The sequence below is a fragment of the Pseudonaja textilis genome, chromosome 2 (assembly GCF_049901715.1).
Source record: "Pseudonaja textilis isolate UNSWEBS1 chromosome 2, rPseTex1.2, whole genome shotgun sequence".
NCBI classification, from domain to species: Eukaryota; Metazoa; Chordata; class Lepidosauria; order Squamata; family Elapidae; genus Pseudonaja; species Pseudonaja textilis.
Window position 1 is genome coordinate 82,034,549 of NC_141991.1, and position 23,889 is coordinate 82,058,437.

General features: G+C 39.0%; 1 protein-coding gene across 5 annotated transcripts in view; it reads left to right on the plus strand.

Moving 5' to 3' along the window:
• The window catches only part of ARHGAP26 (Rho GTPase activating protein 26), a 276,121-nt gene that overhangs the window by 71,394 nt on the left and 180,838 nt on the right, over nt 1–23,889 (plus strand). For all 5 annotated transcript variants that reach the window (XM_026696419.2, XM_087924476.1, XM_087924475.1 and 2 more), the window contains exon 2: nt 19,646–19,741. In XM_026696419.2, the coding sequence (XP_026552204.2) occupies nt 19,646–19,741 (96 nt within the window). The remainder of the gene's footprint in view (nt 1–19,645; nt 19,742–23,889) is intronic.

Sequence of the window (23,889 nt, forward strand, 5' to 3'; positions counted from 1 at the left end):
CTCTCTTCTTCTCCCTCCCCTTTTTACCCTCTTGTCTCTCTACTTCTAATTTCTTCTGCATTTCCCTCTTCTGTTGCTTTCTGCTTTTATACTTATTTTTCACTTTATTCTTTTTTGGGTTGTTTCTCCCAATCTTAAACTTTCCATTCTCTTTCCCCCCTTTTCTTTCCCCCCCCCACCTAAGATTACTTGTTCATTAAAGATGGCTTCTTCTTTGTCACAATCTTCTTGTTCTGCAGGCATTTCTTGTTGTTTCTCATAGTTCCAAATCTCCATTTCCAAGAACTGAAATACGAAGCCAAAAATACCTCTCCCTTCTTGTGCATCTTCTTTGTACTTTTTAAGTTCCATTTTCAATTCTTCTAAAAGTGGAGCCATTTTAAACACTTTTAAACAACCACCCGATTGATTTTAGTCATTCAAATGCAGTAACCAAGAATCCAGAGATCACCAAATAATCCAGATAGTCCCAAGTTATTTCTTCTTAGTTCTTTTTTCACTTTCTCTTCCTGGGGTTTTACTATTTTGTTGCAATGTTTCAGTTAAGATGTATCTTTTGGAAGTCTTGTTGAGATTTTACTGTAAGTTCTTTTTAATTCCAGGCAGTCTTCTCCCTTCCAGATCCCGCCCTTTTATTCCTTTTCTCTCCTTTCCTGTTTTCAAAAGCTTTTAATTATCCAGAAATCTTTATTATCCCTTTGACTTTCTATTTTCATTAATAGAATGCCTATTAATGTCAAAGTGGATTTTTTCTTCCTAATTCCTTGCTTAAGTCTCTTAGCTGTCAGTATAGGAAGAGGAGAAAAAAAAAACCAAATCCTTTCCCTTTTCTCTCTCCTTCGCTGCTTAGAAATCTTCCTTGGGAATAGTGTTATTATTTTTTTTTAATAGTTTAAATTCCAGGGTACCTTATTTGTTACTTTTGCTATTTGACCCGGTCAACCAAAACTTTCTCCTCTTATCTTCCTCCTGCACATTCTTTTCCAGTCGAGTTCTTCTTTGGGGTGGCCATTTCTGACCACTGCTGTAACCGCCTTCGGGAAAGGGAGTAATGGCCAGCTGAGGAGGAGAGATGTGGCTCTCCTCAACCCTGCAGACAGGGTTCTTCACCACCTCTACAGGGTGGCTTAGCCCCGAAACCAGCCGGCTTGGGGCACTCCAGCGGCGAGCATGGATCGAAACCGCACAGAGTCGTGGTTTCGGTTTGTCACCGAAGAAACTCAAACCAGAAGTCCAACTTCAACAGTCTTAAACAATCAAAAAATATTTGTCCTTTAGCTGGATGGGGAAAGAGGGGATGGGAATCACCGTGATAATGGATAATGGCATTGGCTGTGTCTCCAGGTTGGCTTTGTCTTCTTATCACATCAGTTTTATACAATGTTAATGCATAGAGTCACAGGACCTACAGTAAACGATATGACCATTGGAACTATTTGTAATATAATTCTAACCAGTAGTGGGATTCAAATTGTTTTACCACCGGTTCGGTGGGTGTGGCTTGGTGGGCATGGTTTGTGCAGAGGCTTTCCTACTGACCTTCTACTGACCAGGCTGAAAACTGGGAAATAGTGAGTTCTGATCCGAACTTAACCATGGAGCCAGCTAGGTGAGCTTGGGCCAGTCACGCTTTCAGCCCAAGGAGGAAGCAGGCAATGACAAACCATTTCTGAAAAACCTTGTTAAGAAAACTTCAGGGATTTTTCCACACAGTCATCAGGAAACGAAACTGATTTGAAGGCACAAAAAACAAAACACACTAGCACTATCTTCATGTCATAAGACTTCCTGGAAAATAAAAAATGACAGGAGCTGTCCCCCACCCCCCTCCAGCCTTTTGGAGGAATGGGCATCTCTGCACGTTACAGAAAGATCAGCTATAGTGATAGAACGAAGTGTGAAATACATACATGCATACATACATAATCAATATATATATTGATTGTCCAGGCCCACTGTGGAAACTATTTTCTGAAAAGAGGCAACTTCTCTGTGACATCCATGGTGATATACCATTAAGGAAGTCTATCAAGGTTACAGATGTGCCACCTAGTCAAAATAATTGCCTACCTCAGAACTAGGCCAATAGGTTTACATGCACTTATAATAATAATACTTTATTTGCAGTCACAGACCAAAACACAAGTACAACAAAAGAAGAACGTGGGAAAATTAATCATGAACAATTGGTCACCAAAAACTTGACTAAGTGGAATTACAGCGTTCTCCTCTGATGGTTACAGCTCTCAAAATTTTTTGGAAACCAAAGAATTGATGTATGAGGAGCCATCCCCCAGACAATATAAGAACAAATTACTAACATTGGGTCTAGAAGGGTCTGTTTCAAGGAGAGACAGTAACTTAGATCTGCCTGTGTTATACATAGGGCAATATAAAAGGACATGCTCCACAGTTTCAACCTCAGCTCTGTCACAGGGTCATAGCCATTCGTTAATTGGGAACCTCTTAAATCGCCCATCCAGTAGTGCTGAGGGCAGAACATTAAATCGAGCTAGGGAGAAAGCTCTTCTATACTTGGAAATGGTTAGAGTGTAAAAATAGGAAGCCATCCTCCGTCCGTAATTATTAAATTGGCTGAAGATCAGAGGGGAGCAAGTTTTGTTAGCTCTGGCTCGTAGATATTGCAAGTCAATGTCCACAAGCCATTGGACTACCCTAAATTGGGCGTCCTTAAGGCCATAATCTCCCAGGGCATCCCTCATAAAACCTAGCAGGTGTAATTTCTTCATCAGCTCCCTCTCCCAACGAGATTGTGAGAGTCAGCAAACACCAGGGAGAGGTAGCTACCAGGAACTGCCAGAAAGAGCACCCGAAACCACCATTTAAAGGTGTTAATCCACACCATACATTCGACTGTCCGAGTGTCCAGTTCCAGGTACGTTGGAGCAAAACCAACACAAGGAGGAAGACCCAGAATTTTTCTAAAAAAGACAGCCTGGGTTCTTTCAATACAGTCCTTGAAGCCCTGTATCCATATGGGAATTCCATAAAGAGTTTGAGCCAAAGTTTTGGCTTTGTAAATACGCAGAGCAGAAGGGAGGTTTACATGCAAGGGAGAGACAACTGTTTGGGGCCAATAAGGCCCTATTTTGGATATTTCTCTCTTTTATCCTTTCCTTTTATAGAGACCAATTCATTATTCTCGACCTTGACTCACTGTTAAAAAGCAGGGCCCTTCAAATTTGACAGCTTTAAAGACTTGTGGACTTCAACTCCCAGAATTCCTCCTCCAGTCATGTTAGCTCGGGAATTTTGGGAATTGAAGACCATAAGTCTTAAAGTTGTCAAGTTTGAAAACCCTTGGTCTAAAGGCTCAAATTACCCTATTGCGGATCATTATACAAAGACCCAGCTCTCTGGAGAAGGCTCTGATGCTGGGAAAAGAGAAGAAGAGCACACAGCAAATGGATAGACTCAATTACAGTGGCCATGAGTGGGCCATTGGAAGATCTGAAATTCCAGGTTAGGGACAAGGCACTATGATGAAAATCTGTACATAGTTCTAAAAGCGCCAACTTGAGGACACATAATTAATCAATCCCCAATACTAACCTCATACAGATCAATCAATCATGGGTACAGTTGTTGTGAATGGCATGAAAAGAGTTGTTTCCATGTAATGCCTTTTGACTGGGAAAGACTTTTTTTCTCAGAGTGCAGATTTCAGAGTGTGTTTGCTGTTCACAGAAGTCAGAAACAATGATATGACAGTAACTACAGAGACAGCACTGCTATAGCCAATGCACACAAGATGTCCATGTTTGATGAAGAAAGGCTGCAAGCTTTTAGAAGCAGAATAGAGATGGAAAGAAAGGACCTTGGAGGTCTTTTAGTCCAGCCGCCTGCTCATGCAGGAGATCCTATACCATTTCAGACAAGTGACTGTCCAGTGTCTTCTTTTAAAACCCTCCAGTGATGAAGTACTCACAACTTCTGAAGACAAGCTGTTCCGCTGTTAAGAAGTTTTTCCTTAACTCCAGATTGCTTCTCTCCTTGATTAGTTTCCATCCATTGTTTCTTGCCTTGCCTTCAGGTATTTTGGAAAATAAATTGACCCCTTCCTCTTTGGGGCAGCCTCTCAAATACTGGAATACTGCTATCATATCCCCTCTAGTCCTTCTTTTCTCCAGACTAGCCAAACCCAAATCCTGCAGTTGTTCTTCATATGTTTTAGTCTCCAGGGCTGTAATCATCTTAGTTGCTCTGCTTTGCACTTTTCGACATCTTTTTCGTAATGTGGTAACCAAAACTGGATGCGGTGTTCCAAATGTGGTCTTACTAAGGCTTTGAAAGGTTGCACTTGATTTTGGTGAGGAAAAAGCTCACCAGGCAGAAACAGTACTCAGAGGCACAAACCTGAACTAGGTTTGTCTCCTTTGCTACTCGGCTTAATTAATGCTTTCCAAAGTCTCTTAACCCCCATTTAACTGAATTTGACTGAAGTTAATGTGCTGTATTTGTGGTGCAGGATTTATATTGCTCAGTCAGTGTGAAATCTCTTTGAAGCATCCATACATCTTCTCAAATAGACCCTGACATCACAAGATATGCACCATTTTGATTGTAATTCTGTTTCCTATATTTGCAACATTTAAAAGGAAAGATTATTTGTAAATAGGGAATAATAGAAGATTTGTATTTGGTTGCAGTAGCATATACAGGTGAAACTCGAAAAATTAGAATATCGTGCAAAAATTCATTTATTTCAGTAATGCAACTTAAAAGGTGAAACTAATATATGAGATAAACTCATTACATGGAAAGCAAGATAGTTCAAGCCGTGATTTGTCATAATTGCGATGATTATGGCTTACAGCTCATGAAAACCCCAAATCCACAATCTCAGAAAATTAGAATATTGTGAAAAGGTTCAATATTCGAGGCTCAAAGTGTCCCACTCTAATCAGCTAATTAAGCCATAACACCTGCAAAGGGTTCCTGAGCCTTTAAATGGTCTCTCAGTCTGGTTCAGTAGGAATCACAATCATGGGAAAGACTGCTGACCTGACAGTTGTGCAGAAAACCATCATTGATACCCTCCATAAGGAGGGAAAGCCTCAAAAGGCAATTGCAAAAGAAGTTGGATGTTCCCAAAGTGCTGTATCAAAGCACATTAATAGAAAGTTATGTGGAATGGGAAAGTGTGGAAGAAGAAGGTGCACAAGCAGCCAGGATGACCGCAGCCTGGAGAGGATTGTCAGGAAAAGGCCATTCAAAAGTGTTGGGGACTTTCACAAGGAGTGGACAGAGGCTGGAGTCAGTGTATCAAGAGCCACCAACCACAGACAGATCCTGGACATGGGCTTCAAATTCTTGCTGGCCCTCATCCCGAACGCAGCTTTGGGAAAGGAGAGCAAACCAGAGCAGCTTTGTTCTCTTTTTTAAACATCCCACCGCCGCTGCATTTGAGCAGCGGTGGGATGTTTGAAAAGGAGAGCAAAGCTGCTCTGGTTTGCTCTCCTTTCCCAACGTTGCGTTCGGGGCGAGGCCCCGCAGGATCACCCCATTGAGCCTCTTGCGCCGGAGGCACCTGCCCAAGCAAGTCTGAATAGAGCAGTTTCATGAAGTCAATGGGGTGAGCCTGAGAGAGGGAAAGAGAGAGGAAAGAGAGAGAGAAAGAGAGAAGGAAGAAGAGAAAGAGAAAAGCGATAAAAAAGAAATGGGACAGACAAACAAAGAGGGGGAGAATGGAAGGAAGGGACAGAAAGAAAAAGAAATAAAGAGGGAGGGAGGGAGGAGAAACATATAATGAGATATCTATTCTAGTCCAATCACCTGCTCCAGCAGGGTTAGAAGGGAGTGTGTGTGTGTGTGTGTGTGTGTGTTATTCTTGTAATTTACCAGTATATTTTGGTTTTGCCTTCTTCAGAATTGGCACTTTAAAACATTGGGGAAAAGTAATTTTTTAGGGTGGAGGTCTGGTCCAATGGATCCTGTTTAAAGCCTCAACAAAATGTGACAGTTTCCTGATAGTCTTGGCCATGTTTCATCCACAAAACTTTTAATTAATAGAAGCCAAAGATGTTTCAATGTGCTGGCAAAAATGCTGGGAAAGATGTTTCAATGTGGAAAAGGGCCTCTAAACCAGGCCTCATTTCAATCTGATGCATCAGGTCCCCCCACCTCTCTCCCTCTCCCTCTCCCTCCCCCCTCTTTCTTTGTCCCTTTTTCTTTCTTTCGCTTTTCTCTTTCTTTTCTTCCTTCTCTCTTTCTTTTCTCTCTCTTTCTTTCCCTCTCCCAGGCTCACCCCATTGATTTGGTGCACTGCTCCACTTGGACTTGCTTGGGCAGGTCCCTCCAGTGCAGCGGGCTCAATGGGGTGGACCTGCGGGGCTGGCACCTAGAATGCGGCAGTGGCAGCACGTTTGAAAAGTAGAGCAAAGCCAGAGGTCACTAATTTTTGCTGCAAAGAATCACAAAAGCTCCTGGGCTGTGCACAAGAAGGGACACACATGTCAATGCAATTCAGCAACATAAAATAAAGAAATACAAATAAAACAAATCAACAAGAATCGGCAAAGCATCTCTGATTAGATTCTATTCACTTCTAGAATCTAATCAGAGATGCTTTGCTGATTCTAGTCCAATGACCTGCTCCAGCAGGGTTAGAAGGGAGTATGTGTATGTGCATGTGTGCGTGCGTGCGTGTGCGCGCATGGGTGTCAAAACTCCAAAAACAGGTCAAGTAGTTCTGGGGAGGCCAGTCATAAATTAGAACACTTGCTAAGCAACCGGTCATTAAGTGAGGACCACTTGTATTTGGTTTGCTAGTCACCAAACCACGTCCACCCAGTCATGTGACCAGCAAACCACAGCCTCAAATTAGGCCACGCCCACAAAAATGTGAATTCGGCCCCTGAGTGGGGGGCATTGAGGATGAGTTTGTAACATCAAGGGGGTGGTGGATTGAAAAAATTTGGGAACCACTGGTCTATCTCATATATTAGTTTCACCTTTTAAGTTGCATTACTGAAATAAATGAACTTTTGCACGATATTCTAATTTTTCGAGTTTCACCTGTAGTACGTAAATGTTTGAGTTATGTCTCTCTTGAAGATTTTCTTTAAAATTAAAACATAAGAAGGAACAAGTATGAAACAGGGCAAAAAACCCAAGAACAATAATCAACGGTATCCACAGATTTTTACTTATCTGTAGGATGATCAGACTTCTAAATGCATCTTTCTATTTCATAAGATGGAAAGGAATGTGTTGGTACGAAGATATTTTTCTGTGAAAAGACATTAAAGGGAATTGCTTATGGTCTTAGATCAGAGGTTTGCCACCAGTTCTTCCTCCTCCTTCTCCTCCTACGTTTCTTCGCTTCTCTTCGTGAGGAACTGAGTCGTGAGCTTTTCAAAGCTAAGGAAGCTGTGCTCATTGTCTGCCCCCATACAGGGACAGCGGAGAAGGAGGAAAAAAAACACTTCCCTCTATATTTGAGAGCAGCTGTAACATTAATGGTTATAATACAATATAATATACTTTACTGATTAGCAAATTGGCCATATCAAGGCAGACAGTAGTAAGCAAGATACAATAAAGTAAGATAAGGTAAGTTACAGTGAAATGAGATAAAAGAGTCTACAGTGAGATAATATAGAATAAAATATAATTACGTTAAAGTAGAGAGGTTTCAGATGACCCATTAATTGAGAGAAGACTTTTGTCTGACCTCTTACCCCAGGCTCACCAGTCCCTTTCAAATTGGTCTTTGAACAGAGCCATTAAAATTGGCCCCTCCGGACAATTAAGTTCTGTATATGGATATCTCAGTATCTATGGATGTATCTATTATGCTTAGAAAATTGGGAGTTGTACTTTATATACCATTGGAAATATTGATATGTCTCATATTTCTGCCTTAGTGTTGATTCTAATTTTCTTTTCATCCATAAAGTTGATGCACAGGGGAAATCACAGAGGGAATTAATTTAATTTGTGAAATGTAACAAGATTTAGGATTCCCTTCTAGAAGATGAAATTAGGCCCTCTCTTAGTTTCTTTTTTTGAGGTTGAGAAAACCTTCATCCGTTTCCTAGAGAACTGCATCTTTGGACAGTTTGAATTTATTGTTTTTAAAATACTGAAATTGGGACATAATGTAAGCAATTCTTATCCACTGGAATTTTATGTGAGTTTTCCTAGTTATCTTTGAATATGTTATAGTACTTTTTTTTATAGCTGTGCCTTGTGGCCCAGTTAAAAATTCAATTATATAAAAATGTCCTTGAGGAAAGGCTAATTTAAAAAACATTTCAACTAGATAAATAAACTTTCTTATTGCATGTGTTTATGCATGTCTATATATTATCTGTTGTGTGTGTATATTTATAAAAAACGAGTTAAGCTGTTAATTTCCCTTTCCTAAAAGTAGCCCTACAGTTATATCCATAATTGGTACTAGAATCTCAGACACTGAGCAAAACAGTCATCAAGTGAGACACCCATGTGACTACTTTTCTCAACAACTGCAATCCTGGCACTTACCATTGAGGTTGTTAAGTAATCCTGCAGGTCATCTTGCAGGTTGTGGAGCTGTGGTGGTGCAGTGGTTAGAATGCAGTATTGCAGGCTAACTCTGCCCACTGCCAGGAGTTCAATCCTGACCGGCTTAATGTAGACTCAGCCTTCCATCCTTCCGAGGTTGGTAAAATGAGGAACCAGATAATTGGCGGCAATATGCTGACTCTGTAAAATGCTTAGAGAGGGCTGTAAAGCACTACGAAGTGGTATATAAGTCTACGTGCTACTGTTATTAAAGTGCCAGGCTGCCTAGGGAGGGTGGGGGAGATGCTGTAGGTTCCATTCAGCAGCTGAAAATCTTCCCTGCCAAAATCCCAGTGAGATTTCCAGCTCTTGAATAAAGAAACACTTGCAAGTACCCTGTTCCAGGCCTCCCAAGGTCTCCCAACCCACCTAAGGTACCATGTGCCTGAAATGATTGGGGGATGCTAGGCAACTGGTTGCAAGTGTGACTAGGATGCTAAACACCCACATCAGGATGATTTGACCGTGGAGGTAGTGGTGGTGCAACATTCTGCAATGGCCAAAAGTGCTTTATCAGCAATAAAGCATCATTTCTGAGGCTGTTGTAATTCTGGACCATCATTAAACGAGTGGTTGTAAGTCGAGGATTATCTGTAAACTGGATCCTGTATACCTGACATGTTATGCGAGTGAGTGACCAAGGGTCATATTAGAAAGCCTTTGTATTAACTGGGAAGATGAAAAAATACACTATGTGTTATTAACAGCAATGGTAACAGCAACAACCTGCTTAGAAATCTGAGATTTAGATAATGATTTGGGCACTGTATACTTTTCACATTCTTCTAGTAAATGTGGGCGGTGGAGGACTATAGAAATAGTAGTTAGACTTATGTACCGCTTCACAGTGCTTCACAGCCCTCTCTAAGCAGTTTAGAGAGTCAGCATATTGCCCCCCAACAATCTGGCTCCTCATTTTACTCACCTCGGAAAGATGGAAGGCTGAGTCAACCTTGAGCCTAGTAAGATTTCGAACTGCCAAATTGCAGGCAGCCGGCAGCCAGCAGAAGTAGCCTGCAGTAGTGCATTCTAATCATTGCGCTACCATGGCTCCTCCTGAGTAAGTGTATGTGTTTAGTTGAAAAATAATAATTTAGCTGAAGTGAAGTCTGCTGTTAAGAGGAGAATGACAGCTAAAATTTAACTTGGAGGAAGAACTACCACAGAAAGATGAAAGAGAATTTGGATCTGTCTACACACTCACACACATGCATAAGAATTAGCCCCAGAGAAGCCAAGCTTGTTTCTTATCTCCAGCCCAACAATTAGATGAAAGACCAAATTATATTTTCGGTGCAGCACTGCAATCTGTATGAAGTTCTCTTATTTGGGAAGTGACAATGTTATGGATTTCCACTTGCTTCTATTTTAGCATTATACTTGGTCTAATTTCATTTTGTTTTTACTTTTTTATTTTTATTTTATTTATTCATTAGATTTATGTACCACCCATTTGTCTAGAGGCTACATTTTTTTTATACTAGTGACTTGTTTTCGTTTCCATAATTTGTGTTTATAAATGCCCAATTTTTGAACAGAAGCTTTTATAATAAATTTGTTCCAAATTCTGCCCAATCACAAACTTTAGCAAGACTTTAAGAGGTATTTTCCTCCCGAGTACAAAATTAAAACAATCAGTTTTCAAAGTTTGTAAAACAGCAAACCCAAACAACTCTTATCTTTCAGTAATGCCTATTACATCACTTTTGTCTCCAAGCTGCCATACAAGAAAAGGAGTTTCAAATTGTGTGGATTAGGGAGCTTTGAGGAATTCAGCTTTCATGAATTCTGATACAAATAAATCTGATTGGTATTTCCCAGACAGATGTAGAAATTGGTACTTATATGTCTACTTTTAACTAAGATAACTCCAAAATCATATTCATATTATATTAAGGTTAAGACAAGCTGGCACCAGATTACTGTAGTTAGTGAATCATCTACCCCAATATTGGCTGTATAATCGCTTATATCATTGAAAGAGACCTTGCTGATCATTCCACAGGAAGCGTCTATCATCTGGTTAGAAAGAGGACCTGCTTGTTGATAGCATCACTTTTCTAGAATGCTCTCCATAAGCAGTTTGGTTATTTCTCCTTGTGTGAATGGATAAGACGTACCAGAAATGGATTACATATGATATGATAGCAGAACCTGATTGGCCTCCTAATTCATTGATTGAAAACATGCCAAGAATTACAAGATAGAACCTTAGTTTGAGTGTCCTGGTAATCTTTTTACAGGGGAGTTACTTTTGCCTAATTATGGACAAGCAAGGAGTGAATTGATTATTTGCTTTTGCATATAACTTATTTAGAGTAAACTAGGATGAAGCAAGAGTCTTGGCTTTTATTATAACCAGTGTCCAAATTCTTACATTCTGGATTATGAATAATATGATATGATATTTACAATATAGGCAGGCGATGACAAGTGGACTAGGGCAGTTATAGAATGGATCCCATTTGATGAAAAGCATCCATGAAAGAGACCTAAAACAAGATGGATTGATGACATCAGCAAGTATTGTGGGTCCAATTGGCAAAAAAAGTTCAGGACCATATTGGTTGGAAACATGCAGAAGCAGCCTTCATTCCGGACCGGATAGACAATGGCTAAAATGATGATGATGATGATACAATATAGGCATTGTATCTCAGAACCAGGGTTTCAGTGCAATTCTGTTATTAAAAGGTAAATATGAACTTATGTGCTAGTCATTTCTGGCTCTAGGGGGCAGTGCTCATCTCAGTTACAAAACTGAAGAGCCAGTGCTATCCAAAGATGTCTCTGTGGTCATGCGGCTGGCATTACTAAATGCCGAAGTGCATGGAACGCTATTACCGTCCCACCAAAGTGGTCCCTATTTTTGAACTTGCATTTTTACATGCTTTCAAACTGCTAGGTTGGCAGAAGCTGGGACAAGTAACGGGAGCTCACTCTGTTACTCAGTGCTAGGGATTCGAACTGCCCAACTGCTGACCTTTCTGATTGACAAGCTCAGTGTCTTCACCACTGAGCCACTGCATCCCTAATTAAATTATTAGTCCCTAATTCTGTTATTGGTTCTTTCTTAAATTTTAGATGAACTGAACTGTTGGAGAACCTCACTGTTTGTAGTCACAGGATGGATATTTAGAAACCCAACTGTGTATCAATAATCTTACAATGTGTGGAAACTCAGAAAATGGGGAAGTACATCCTTACTCTTTACTGTAAATTACACAAAAGGAAGATGTTCAAATGCAAAATTACCATTCATCATTCTGCTGTTCTGTGAAGTGTCTCTTTTTAGAATAACAAGCTTTTGAAGCAACCTTGTTGAAAGTGCCAAACACTTGTTGCTTTTAAAATTCCTTAGTGTTGTGCATGCCTTTGAGTCAGTGTTGATTCCTGATGACCGTCTGGACTAACCCCTTCATTTTCTTGGCAAGATTTCAGAAGTGGTTTGTCATTGCCTACTTCTTTGAGAGAGAGGGACTGGCCCAAGATCATCCAGTTGGCCTCATGCCTAAGGCAGGACTCGAATGTCCATGTCCCTCTTTCTACCCTGGTGCCTTTTCCAGGACATTAGAGTGGATCTCCAAGTTTCTTAGAATCATTCTTAAATCTTTTTGGCTTATTTGTCTGCCTTCTGCATGTCTGAAATATGATCTAATTGCATATGGGGGATCCACTTAAGCCAGTGATAGTAATGTCCATTCTGCATTGCAAATCATGGGAGTAATCTCTTCATCCTTATATATCAAGAGAATGGGACTTTGCAGTTTATCTTGGAAGAGTCTCTGGTAATAGGCAATGAATTTTCCTGCATTGCCTGCTACTCTTAACTGTGCTTGTCAAAGCTGCTGCAAAAGCAAATTGTGGGCCCCTCCCATTGATTTGTATGGTGTTAATATTGGGGGGAGACCTTAGGGGAAAGAATCATGAAGATGACAGCCTTTAAAAGCAAAGAAAAAAAAAAGAAGGGAATCTTTAGAGAAAGAAAAGGAATGCATGGGGGGGGGGGCTTTTTATTGCTGAAATTTCTACTTCCATACAAGAAGGAATGGAAGGCAGCAAAATAAAATTTTCCAGGCTCTACAGTGTCAAACATTTTGGCCCTTGACTCCAGTCTGCCTCTTGTTTTGCAGTGGAGGTCTTTGGAGTACTTAGGGCACAGTCAGGCACGAACTTGGCTGGGCTCCTAATGCTGGTTGAAAGTCGTAGCAGCAGAAATTTAAATGACCCCTATATTTCAAATTGCTAATAGTAGTGAAGAGAGTGTCTGGATTCCATTTGTGGATTTCTCTTCTCTTGAGAATATATTATAGTCTGAGATTATATTCTGAGAATGCTGAATGATACAATGTAGTAATTTAACAGTTTACACTGAACAATTTATCAAAATATTGTTTCTCTTATTTTACTTGTGTTCCAAGAATTTTTAAAGATTTGTTTCCCTCTGAGTTTCTGTGGAATTTTAAAAAAGGGACTACGCAACAGTCAGTGTCAAAAACTATTTGGAATAATTGGCTTTCCTTTTCTGGAAGAATGTAATCTGGCCAGTAACTTTTTTCATGAGTCACACTGTGTATATTTTATGTTTCAGGTTGACATGCTCTGATAATTGATCTCTTGTGGGAAGTAAATAATTGTTTGGTGTTGTGCAAATAATAGTGTTCATTGTCTACAGGAATTCCCTTCACAATTATGTTCTCTAGGGTCTTTGTATAGCTATCTCTCGTGTGTTTAGACTTGAAAGTACCTGAGGCTGTCCTTTTTTTTCTGTAAGCCAAATGAATAATGAAAGACATTAATGTGAAAAAAATGATTTCTATGGCATCATTCTAAGTAATAGTTTCTATTATGCACATTATGTGTTGTTAACATCTGCCTTAAGTTTCATGGCATATGACTTTTGTACCTTGTGTGTGTGTGAGAGAGTGTAATTAAATGTAGGCCTTTCATATTACAATCAGCATAAATATCACTTTCGGGATGATAAACAGTTGTTCGTTTATACTGTTTTTTGCAATGGGAAAAGTAGCCATGAAATCTTCCTTCCTTCCTTCCTTCCTTCCTTCCTTCCTTCCTTCCTTCCTTCCTTCCTTCCTTCCTTCCTTCCTTCCCTCCTCCCCCCCCTCCCTCTCTTCTCCTTAGATCTTTCTCTAAAATAATTATAAGTTGCTCTATTTCCTTGTTAATTTACAGATGGGAAATTATAAATTCCATCCAACCATTCTGTAGACAATTATTCCAGGACAATGCCATAGCATCTGAGCTAATATATTTTATTATTCAGTAATACTGTAAAGCATAATTAGAGAGAAAATACTGTAAAATACTGCCTTTGGTTCTATGGAGAACTTTCTGAAAAAATGGTTGATTTTTTTTATCAACACTAAATTAACACTTTGTAGCTTTTCCATAAGAAAACTGATCCCAAGCTGGCAACTTTGTTTGCCTTGAACTAACAGTTGTTAAAAGAGGCTTTCTTGAACTGAGAAAATGCAAAATATTAAAGCAAATTAATGGAATTTGTGGTGTTATCGAATTTCCTTTATCATTTTCAGATTTTTTTTGTCTGAAGTGTGAAGAAACACTTCCTGCTTCCTTGTTCTGGGGAATTCTTATTCTGCATTTTGCAGAATAGCACAGATCGCCTTCTAGTGGCAAAGAAAGGAATATATCATGTTTTAATAGGAACAAAATATTTAAAGTGTACAATATAGCTTGAATGTTAAATTTAATATTGTTGTAATATTTTCCCAGAGATCGGTATAGTATGTTATTATTAGGAAGTTTGATTTACTCAGCATTCAAAAACCAGGAGTTTAAAATCCACCAAACCTGGGTTGCATATCATTACCAATTTGTATGGTTTAAGTAGCACCTAGGTGACTTTGGTTGATTTGGGAAAGCTAAGAAAGTTCAGATCTAGTTTGTACTTGGAAGGACAGATTACCAAGGGACCCTAGAGCTGTAGACAAGACTGAGAAGCTTTTTTAAAAAAAATGCAGAAAAGCTCAAGAAATCTCTGTGGACATGTCCTTGAAACTTGATTTGAAGGAATCTTTTATCTTTCATGGTCCAGTATTAATTCTAGATTTGGGGGGATATGTTAGATGAGACTTCCCCTCCATGTATCTTTCTCTCTTTCTTCCTTTTTCTCCTGTTTCTCTTCCCACTCCCTCTGTCCACCTGCCTGCCTACGTAACTGAGATGATTAATCCATGAGATATAAGGCATATGTAGCTCTCTAGTTGTTTCCATATAGCTTCCAGCATGACTCCTATGACACCCACTTTGCACCTTTCTGATTCAGTGCTGCTGGAACGGATGTTTCTGAAACAGCTCATTCCTGCTAGGCCCCTGAAAACAACGTCTATGGGAGTGATGACTGCAGTAATCGTGTTAATCAGGGCAGAACGAATAGAATCTCTCAAAGTGGAGAAGACGTAAGCAGTGTCTCTATGTATTATAGTCATGTACCTGTTGCAGATATGAACTGTGTGTGCATAGGAGTACACATGGTTGGTTCCAAGTCATCATCCAGCATCACGGCAGCATGTCCCCTGTCCCCCACACCTCAGCCCCAGAACTAATTAGCATTTGGAGTATTCAAGTTAAGTGTAATAGAGCTTAGGAAGCCATACACATTCTGCAAAGCCTGGATTGCTGCCTCTTCATAAGCCTCACACAGTGAGTTTGGCATCCTTCACATGAGTCTCTTTCCACTTCTCTTTTCTGGTGGAATGTGGCAGTTGGATCTCTCCCAAATACTGACTGGGCTGAATGATGCTGTAGGTAATCCTTTTCGACAAAAAGCCCACATTACATAATGCAAACTTTTGCTAAGCTTATAGGGTGTGCGTGTATAACTAAGAGGAAAAGGTACATCATGCTCTGCAAAATGCTCAGAGACAAAAGTTTAGAATATAGTTTTGGTTAAGGAAACAAGTCCTTATGAAATGAATGTTTCCAAAGGTGTTTTTCAAGAGGCAACTGGACTTTCTGGTTTTTTTTTTTCCTTTGAAGACGTTTCGCTTCTCATCCAAGAAGTTTCTTCAGCTCTGAAGAAGCTTCTTGGACGAGAAGCAAAATGTCTTCAAAGGAAAACAAAAACAAAAACAAAGTCCAATTGCCTCTTGAAAAAGCACCTTTGGGACAACCCTGACCTGGATGACTGAGAATCTCTATAGACATTTATGAAATGAACACTTCCTTATTATTTTCGGGAGAGCAGAAAGGAGGAATAGTTTCTGAGTGATAAGGCTGTAGTCTGAATCTTCCATTTCAGAATGGGTTTAGATTTTTGATTGTTTGTTTTCAGACATGAACGATATAGAAGCGAAGTGTTTTTAAAGGCAACTGGACTTTCTTGTTTTTCTTTGAAGATGTTTCACTTCTCATCCGAGAAGCTTCTTTAGCTCTGACTGGACTGTGGGGAATGGAAGGATTTATATTCCTTGCAGACGGCTGGTCATTTACATTCTTTTAGTGAGCGAGAGTTGCTAAGGCTACCTGGAGGTTTATCTGTGTCCTCAGGGTCACCTGAGTGGTGCAAATGGGTATGGAGCTTCTTGGAACTGTTGAAAGGACTGTGTTGTAAACAGGGGATAGATGATGTCATTTCCCTCCTCCTCTGTTGAGAGAGAGCTGTTCAGTTTTGACATAGATGGCGTCTTTGACCCCTCTTTCAAACGAATGTCCAAAATGTGGTGTTTGCTGTCTTCAAAAGAGTGGCCTTTGTCTTTTAAATGCAGGTTGGCTGCTGAATCTAGTTTCCCTAGCATGCTTATCATTTTTATTGTCAGCCTTTTGGGGTAGTCCAGACAGAAAATCAAAATGAAGACTACTAATACTATTATTATTATTATAAGGTTACAGTAAACTTGCAAGTCCAAAAACCTTCCCCTCTCTCCTGCTTTTACTTTCCAGGAAAGTAGGGAGGGCCCCTTCTGAGATGCTTTCTCTACCCACACCTCTCCTTTAGACTTAAATTTATCTTATCAGGCTGTTGTGTAGGCTTCAGCTTTTCCTCCTGTCTCCCAGTTATTTTCATAGCCCATTATAACTATTCACATTCAACTGTTCAGTAATCTTTAGAAGAACTGTGATTGAGAGTGCCAATTTCACAGTTTAGCCAGCAATCAGAGGTGAGGGATCAGAGCACCCTGTGAATGTCAGCTGACCAATAAACCGATTTAATAGATTTTTATCTGTTCATTCCCTCATCGTAACATGGCCTCTTATTTAAATACACATGCAATTTTAGCTTTTGCTGTGTTCAGTAACCATATTATTTCATTCCCTATATCTTGCATGTAAACAAAGGACTCGTCTCTTTAAGAAAGTAACCTAAAAGAAATTACATAGAGTGAAATTTAAAAAGAAAGATAAGATTAAAAAAAAAGTAGAAAAGAGTTGCAGGTAGGAAAAGAAAAGAAAAAAGAAAAGAAAAGGAGAAGGAGTTTCCAATTTTCTTTATAGTAGTTACAACAAGCTCATTATCTCTCCTCTCTCTTCAATGTTATGTGTTTCTCTTTTAAGCATATTCAGTCCCTTGAATGAGCATACCTATAAATCACCGATTCATTTTTTTCCTATTTTCTGCAAAAAGTTTAAAACAGCTTTCCAGTCGTTAAGTACGTGTTGTCTTTTTTAAAGAAAAAATATTATAAATTCATTCAATTGTGTCCATTTCTCAGAAATTGGCTATATACAGTAAGTAAGTCCCTGCAATTTTCTTGGCAAGATTTTTCAAAAGCGGTTTGCCAATGCCTTCTTCTAGGGTTGAGAGAAAATAATCCAGGGCTTCAAGCCTAAAATCAGATCTAGAACTCACAGTCTCCCAGTTTCTAGCTCAATGCCTTAACCACTGCACCACGTTTGTTGGCTCCTGCTTTCTGTCTTATCCCTTATGAAACAGATCAATTGTGCCATTTCCACACATTCTTCTATTTTCACAATCTACTCAGTATTTCAGTATTTTTCCATCATTGTGCATGTACTAGTATCACTGCAGCTATTATATACAAAACCAGTTCTCTAATTGCTTAGTGTTATCTAATTGCTTATCCATGAGTCCTGAAGTTTTGCAAAACAACTCTCCATTATTTCACTTTTTATTTTATACATGGGTACCTATGTGCTCTCCTTCTCCAGTCCCCTTGTGTGGATAGATGTAAGTGTGTTTTGTACACTCCCTTCCTCCCAATTGGGATTCAGCCTTAACAAACTGTTCTGTCAAGATTAATTTTCTTTGATGTAATGAGAGTAAATTTCAAAACTTGGCCAAGTTAGTTGGGCACAAATATTGGTGAGGATGAAGGCTGGAGTTAGCTCTGCTTTTCTGTAGATCCCCGATGCTTGAGTTGTGCCTGCCATCCCAAGCTTCTTTGCAGTAAGTCTTTCTGAAAACTATGTGACATTTCAATCCTGATAGCAAAGGAGCATTCTTGCCATTATCTGGCACAGTGACGTAGAATATTTCAGCTCTTTGGCTTTCATTGTGGAAAAAAACAATGGAACATTACAAAGTTAAATGCAGTAATAACAAACTATATGGGTATGGAAAAAAAAGGATATATAGGAATAAATAAAGGGCATAGTTTATTAAAACATCCTCACTCTGCTCTATTTCCTGTCCTTTCTCAGAGAATTAGTAAAACCAGGAACTGAAACTTGTTTGCATGTTTAAAGTTAACCAAGTATGACAGCTTTAAATAGTGTGTTATAAGCAGGGGTGGGTTTCTACCAGTTCTGTCCACCTCTGTAGAACTGGTAGCTCTGAAGAGCAGCAGACATAGAACTGGTTCTATGTCTGCTGATGTTTTTGCCCACCCACCCACCTGGGTGTTTATTTCCTGATTTTTTCAACTTCAGCTGCCGAACGAGGCACAGCTGCAATTTAAAAAGCAGGAAAAGAGGACTGTTTCAAAGGCTGCTTCTCGGCCCGCAGCGTGCTAATGACGATTAACAGATGCGCGGCTCACAGCAGGCAGGGAAGCTCGTAATTCCCGAACCGGTAATTAACCCTGTCGTATCCCACGCCTGGTTATAAGGATAGCCTTTAATAGTAGGAGTGCTACCAAAGTTGATTTAAAGTTGTTGGAACATTGAAGCAAGTCTCTCAATTTTGATTTCTATGACATAATGTTCATTTTTTGGATTTATTAAAAACTGTGCGGATGCCAAAAATATTGGACTAAAATCCACATGTGGCTGGAAAAAATGACAAAAAAGCATATAGACTTGAAACCAGAGATATTTTTATTGGGAATTTTACCTGAAATATATAGTAAAGAATTGAAATACCTGATTGTAAATGTATTAACAGTGGCTAGGATTGTATTTGCCAAAAACTGGAAAAATGAGAAAATACCATTACAGGAGGAAATTATTAAGAAAATATTGGAATGTGCTGAAATGAGTAGATTGACATTTGAAATCAGAGAACAAGAAGATAAACCATTTTATAAAATTTGGGATCTATTCTATCAATGGTTAGACAATAAAACATGGTAATGAAATATGTAGATTCTTAGAAAATAATAAATATATAAAGATGTATTCTTTTCTTATTATATCTACAAAATGATTGTAGGATAGATTTGAGATGATAATATGAACTGTCATAAAACAAATTAAGTAAAATATGGATTATTTCATAAAACATGAATGAATAAAAGTATAGTCAAATGATTGATTAACAATGATATTAATGTATTTAATATTTGATTGAAAATATGAGAATATATACAATGTAATTGTAATTGAAGACTACGAAATGGAAGCACAAAACAATTTGTAAACCAACCGACACACTGTATGTACATATATGGAAGATGATTTGATGTTTTGTTTGTCTATGTTTATCTTAAAAACCAGTAAAAATTTATTAAAAAAAACTATTTTAAAAAGATACTTGTGGATCAGTAGTTTTCCTTTCAGCAGAACCTTTATTATTTACTTTACATCAAAGGTTGCCCTCTAGCCTAGATGACAGAATAAAGGACATTGCTACAAGTTACTAGTTCACTAAATCTGTGGTTTATTTTTTACTGAAAAACTTTTCTTCTCTTTATAGATTTGTCTTCAGCAAAACGGAAATTTGCAGACTCCTTGAATGATTTCAAATTTCAATGTATAGGCGATGCAGAAACAGATGATGAAATATGTATAGGTAAGTGCCTAGGCTTTGATTTGTACAAATGAGACAATTCAGTGCCTTAATTAGGAGGAATATGGATAAGAATGAATATCTACAGTAATTAGGAAGGATGAGCCTGCAAATTATTACAGGTAGTCTTTGACATATGACCATAATTGCGATTTCAATTTCTGTCACTAAATGATGTGATCATTAATTCTAAAGGTGCTTTTTTTCCAAGAGGCAACTGGATTTTCTGGTTTTTCTTTGAAGATGTTTCGCTTCTCATCCAAGAGGCCTCTTCAGTAATGACTGGATGATGGAGAATGGAAGGATTTATACCCCTTGTAGACAGCTGGTCATTTGCATTGTTTTAATGAGTCGTTGAAGCCAGCATCTCAAACTGAAGCGCAAATGGTTTCCATAGTCTACGATTTTTCTGGAAATCCCAAACCATTTGAAGGGTGTTCATCCTAAAGTGCATAGCTAAATGTCTATGGAGATTCTCAGTCATCCACGTCATGGTTGTTTCAAGGGTGCTTTTTAAAAAAGACTTCAAGGTAGGACTTTCTGGTTTTTCTATTCTTCGTCTTCAAAGAAAAACCAGAAAGTCCAGTTGCCTCTTGGAAAAAAAACCCCTTTGGGACAACCATGACCTGGATGATTGAGAATCTTCATAGACAGGTGATGATTAAGTGAGTCGCGCTGATTTTATAAACCTTTTGGGGGGGGTCATGATTGTTAAGCAAATTCAGTTTCCCCCATTAACTTTGCTTGACTGAAGCCTCCTCAAAAGGTCACAAATGGTGATCCGATGACCCTTGGACACAACAAACATTGTAAATATATATTTCCAAGCATCCAGATTTTGATCATGTGACCCTAGGACTGGATGTAAGTCACTGTTTTCGTGCCATCATAACTTTGAGCAGTTGTTAAACAAATGATCATTAGTCGAGCCTGCCTGTAGTAAGCCTTTGTAAAAATGGATTTGGGTTATTGATCAAATAAATATACAGTAGCCCTGCATGGGAAAAATAGCATTAGTAGTATAAGTAGATGTAACTATATCCATAGTAGAACCTACAAATAGTGCTCTGTTGCAGATCTAGCAGATTAGATAACTACATGCTCTTGTAAGGAACATGCTGGTAAACCAGGTAAGGTGTTCAAAAATTTCAAAATGGGGGCCATTTGCCCCAGTGCTGCTCTGTATTATGAAACAGCTGCAACACCTTTTAAACCATCTCATGAAGGTTGCATTACAATGATGCAGTTGTACACTACCAGGTGTTACTGAAACCATGCCTCTGTGTTCAGGTAGGAAGCTGATCAAAGGCTTTCCTTTGCCTCTAAGTTTTGTGGTTGTCCTGCATCAATGCTTAATCCAGGAGCACCTCCAACCTGCAAACCTCATTGTTAAAGAGGAACGCAATTTTGTGCGGAATCAGTATTTTTCCTTAATCCTGAAATTCAGTCTCAGAAATAGTAACAATTCCTGTTCAGTTTCAGTTTGCTTCTCACGTTTGGTCTCTTACAACTGGTAGATAGACGTTCAGAGGCTCAAAGAATAGAAATGTATGATTGTGTATCAAAGGCATGTTGATTACTAAAGCCAAACCTATATATTCTTCTCAGTGAGTGCATGTTATGTTAAATAACATGAGAAATCCTTGAAGGACCCTACATGAGATTGAAGAGGTTTTCCCAATATCTGTTTTTGGTAGCTCATGGAGCTGTAGGAATCATTGCAAGTAGCATGTCTGCTCCCCGGTTCTTTCAAGTATAATGGTCACCAGGGTCAGAAATTACTGAGAGATCTTGTAATATAAATAGGATTGCAGCGCCTCATGTTCTCTTGATACAGTTCATCCATCAGAGTGACCAAGGCTGTCTAGGTCAAATCTATGTCCAATTCTACGGAGGGAAAAAGTCAAAATCACCTATAAGAGTTTCTTTAGCTTGGCTAAATGTGACAACTGGACATTCTTTGTTAAATTTGGTCAGGCCCAAAAATGGTTCTCTACACAAAGGCTTGATTACCACTTTCTTTAACGGGGTTGGAAACTCTGCCTGAAGAAGAGAAAATTAATAAACTCAGTGATAGAATCTTTTGAGGTTCTTATAAAACAAGCTATGGAGTGATCATCTAACATACAAGTAATGGCACAAACAGTTCCAAGAACTTTATCCATTTCCACAGAAAACAAATGACCAAACAAAGAATATGAATGCTATTTATTTGCTCCTAGAGATTTTGTCTAAGACCAGATGCATTTTTTATTTATCTATTTAGACTTATTTGTGAATCCATGTTGTTGAAGATAATGTCTCATCTGAAAGTCCAGACTATCTTTTCTGGATAATCTTCCCTGTTGTTCATCAAACCAAACAGAAAAAAAGAAAAGAAAAGGCTTATGTTTGCCTTGCTACATGAGCCAAGATTAGTGCTTTGGAACAAGATTGTTATGTCATCCATTTGAATTGTTTCTTATCACATTCAGAAATCCCTGAATTTTATTTGTTTGAGAAATAATGAAAACAAAAGGATTACCTTACCTTAATCCTGCACTTGTTAAAGAGGCTTAGTTCTTATGTAGACCATGCCAGATGGACTGATCATACTTCAGTGCTCCTGTATGCTCTGAAATGGGTGCCAACTGGTCACTAATTTTGAGGGCTGTGCAATGGTTTGTGTTCTGTTATTGATTTGACTGATTTGTCAAATGGTGCTGTTGTCTTCTCAGCTATGTGGCTGCAAACACGCAAACATACATGCATATAAAGCATACACTTAAAGATAAATGACAGTGTTAACAACATTGTATAAAGTTAAACCATGTTTCTATGAATTACCATTTAAGTAGTGCCCATCGCAGGGATGGAAAATACTCTTACTTATTTTTAAGAAGTTCACATTATGGCATTATAATGTTACAGCACTATGTACCTCTTATACCTGCATAAACATAAGTAAGTGAAAGACCTATTTCCAGTCCCCTGTCAGCCTCTTGATAACTATAGTGGTGACTTGATTTAATATTTTTTTATGTTTTGCATTTTTATCTAATTATACATTCATTTGGTCCTACCATGTATTAAAAATCATATAAACATCAAGTAGATATATGGTTGGGTCATGAGTAGAATATGTGAATATATATGGTGTATTTGTACATGCATGTGTGCATCAATATATTTGTGCATGTGGATGCTAGCTAACTATCAGAAGATATTAACGTGTTCAAAAGATAACTGCAAAATTAAAGTTCTCACAATTGGATATCAAATATATAGTCTCCTTATAAAGAATGTCTCTTAGAATAATGGACAGTTAACAAGAAAGAAAGTCATTGGAAAGACTAGAATATGGGATTACAGTACTTAAGAAGCACAATGCCTTCAAACAGCATGGAAACTAATAACAGAATGAAAGCTAATATAGATAGTGCTACTTAAATGTTGGTTCTTCAGTAAGACACAGTTGCCTTGTTTCTGGAAGGTAATAAAGGTCAAGGTTGAAAGGTAGGCCAAACAATCCTTGATTTGGACTTATGCTAGTTTATTTTGTTTCCCTAAGTCAAATACATAGCTGTTTTGGGTCAAGAAAGTTAACTTTTTCTTTCATGCTATGCTGGATGCATCACGTGCTGGCCATGCCCATGCCCAGTTTTGTGAAGGGGAAGAAAGTTGCAATACGTCACGTGATAATGCTGTGACAATGCGAATCTCACATCCCTGCTATAGATACCGTGTTTCTCACAAAATAAGGCCAGGCCTTATTTTTTTTTGACCCCCGAAAAAACGGCTAGGCCATCTTTTCAGGGGTGACTTAATTTCCTCCCCCACCTAGAGTGGCCCATACACACGTACCTCACCGTGAGGCTGCTTCTATCCGCCGATGAAAGCTCCCCGAAGGCAGAGTCCCAGCTACTTCAGGGCGTGGCGTGGCTGCCCGTGTCCCCTCACCTTTAGGCAGTCTCTTTCTGGCGATGGAAGCTCCCCAAGTGCAGTCACCAGCCACTTTGATCGGCCGGTAGAAGCAGCCTTGGGGTGAGCACACACACACACACTCCCCTCGCCATGAGACCGCTTCTATCGGCTGACAAAAGCTCCCCGAAGGCAGAGTCCCCAGCTGCTTTGGGGCGAGGCGTGGCTGCCCGTGTCCGCTCGCCTTTAGG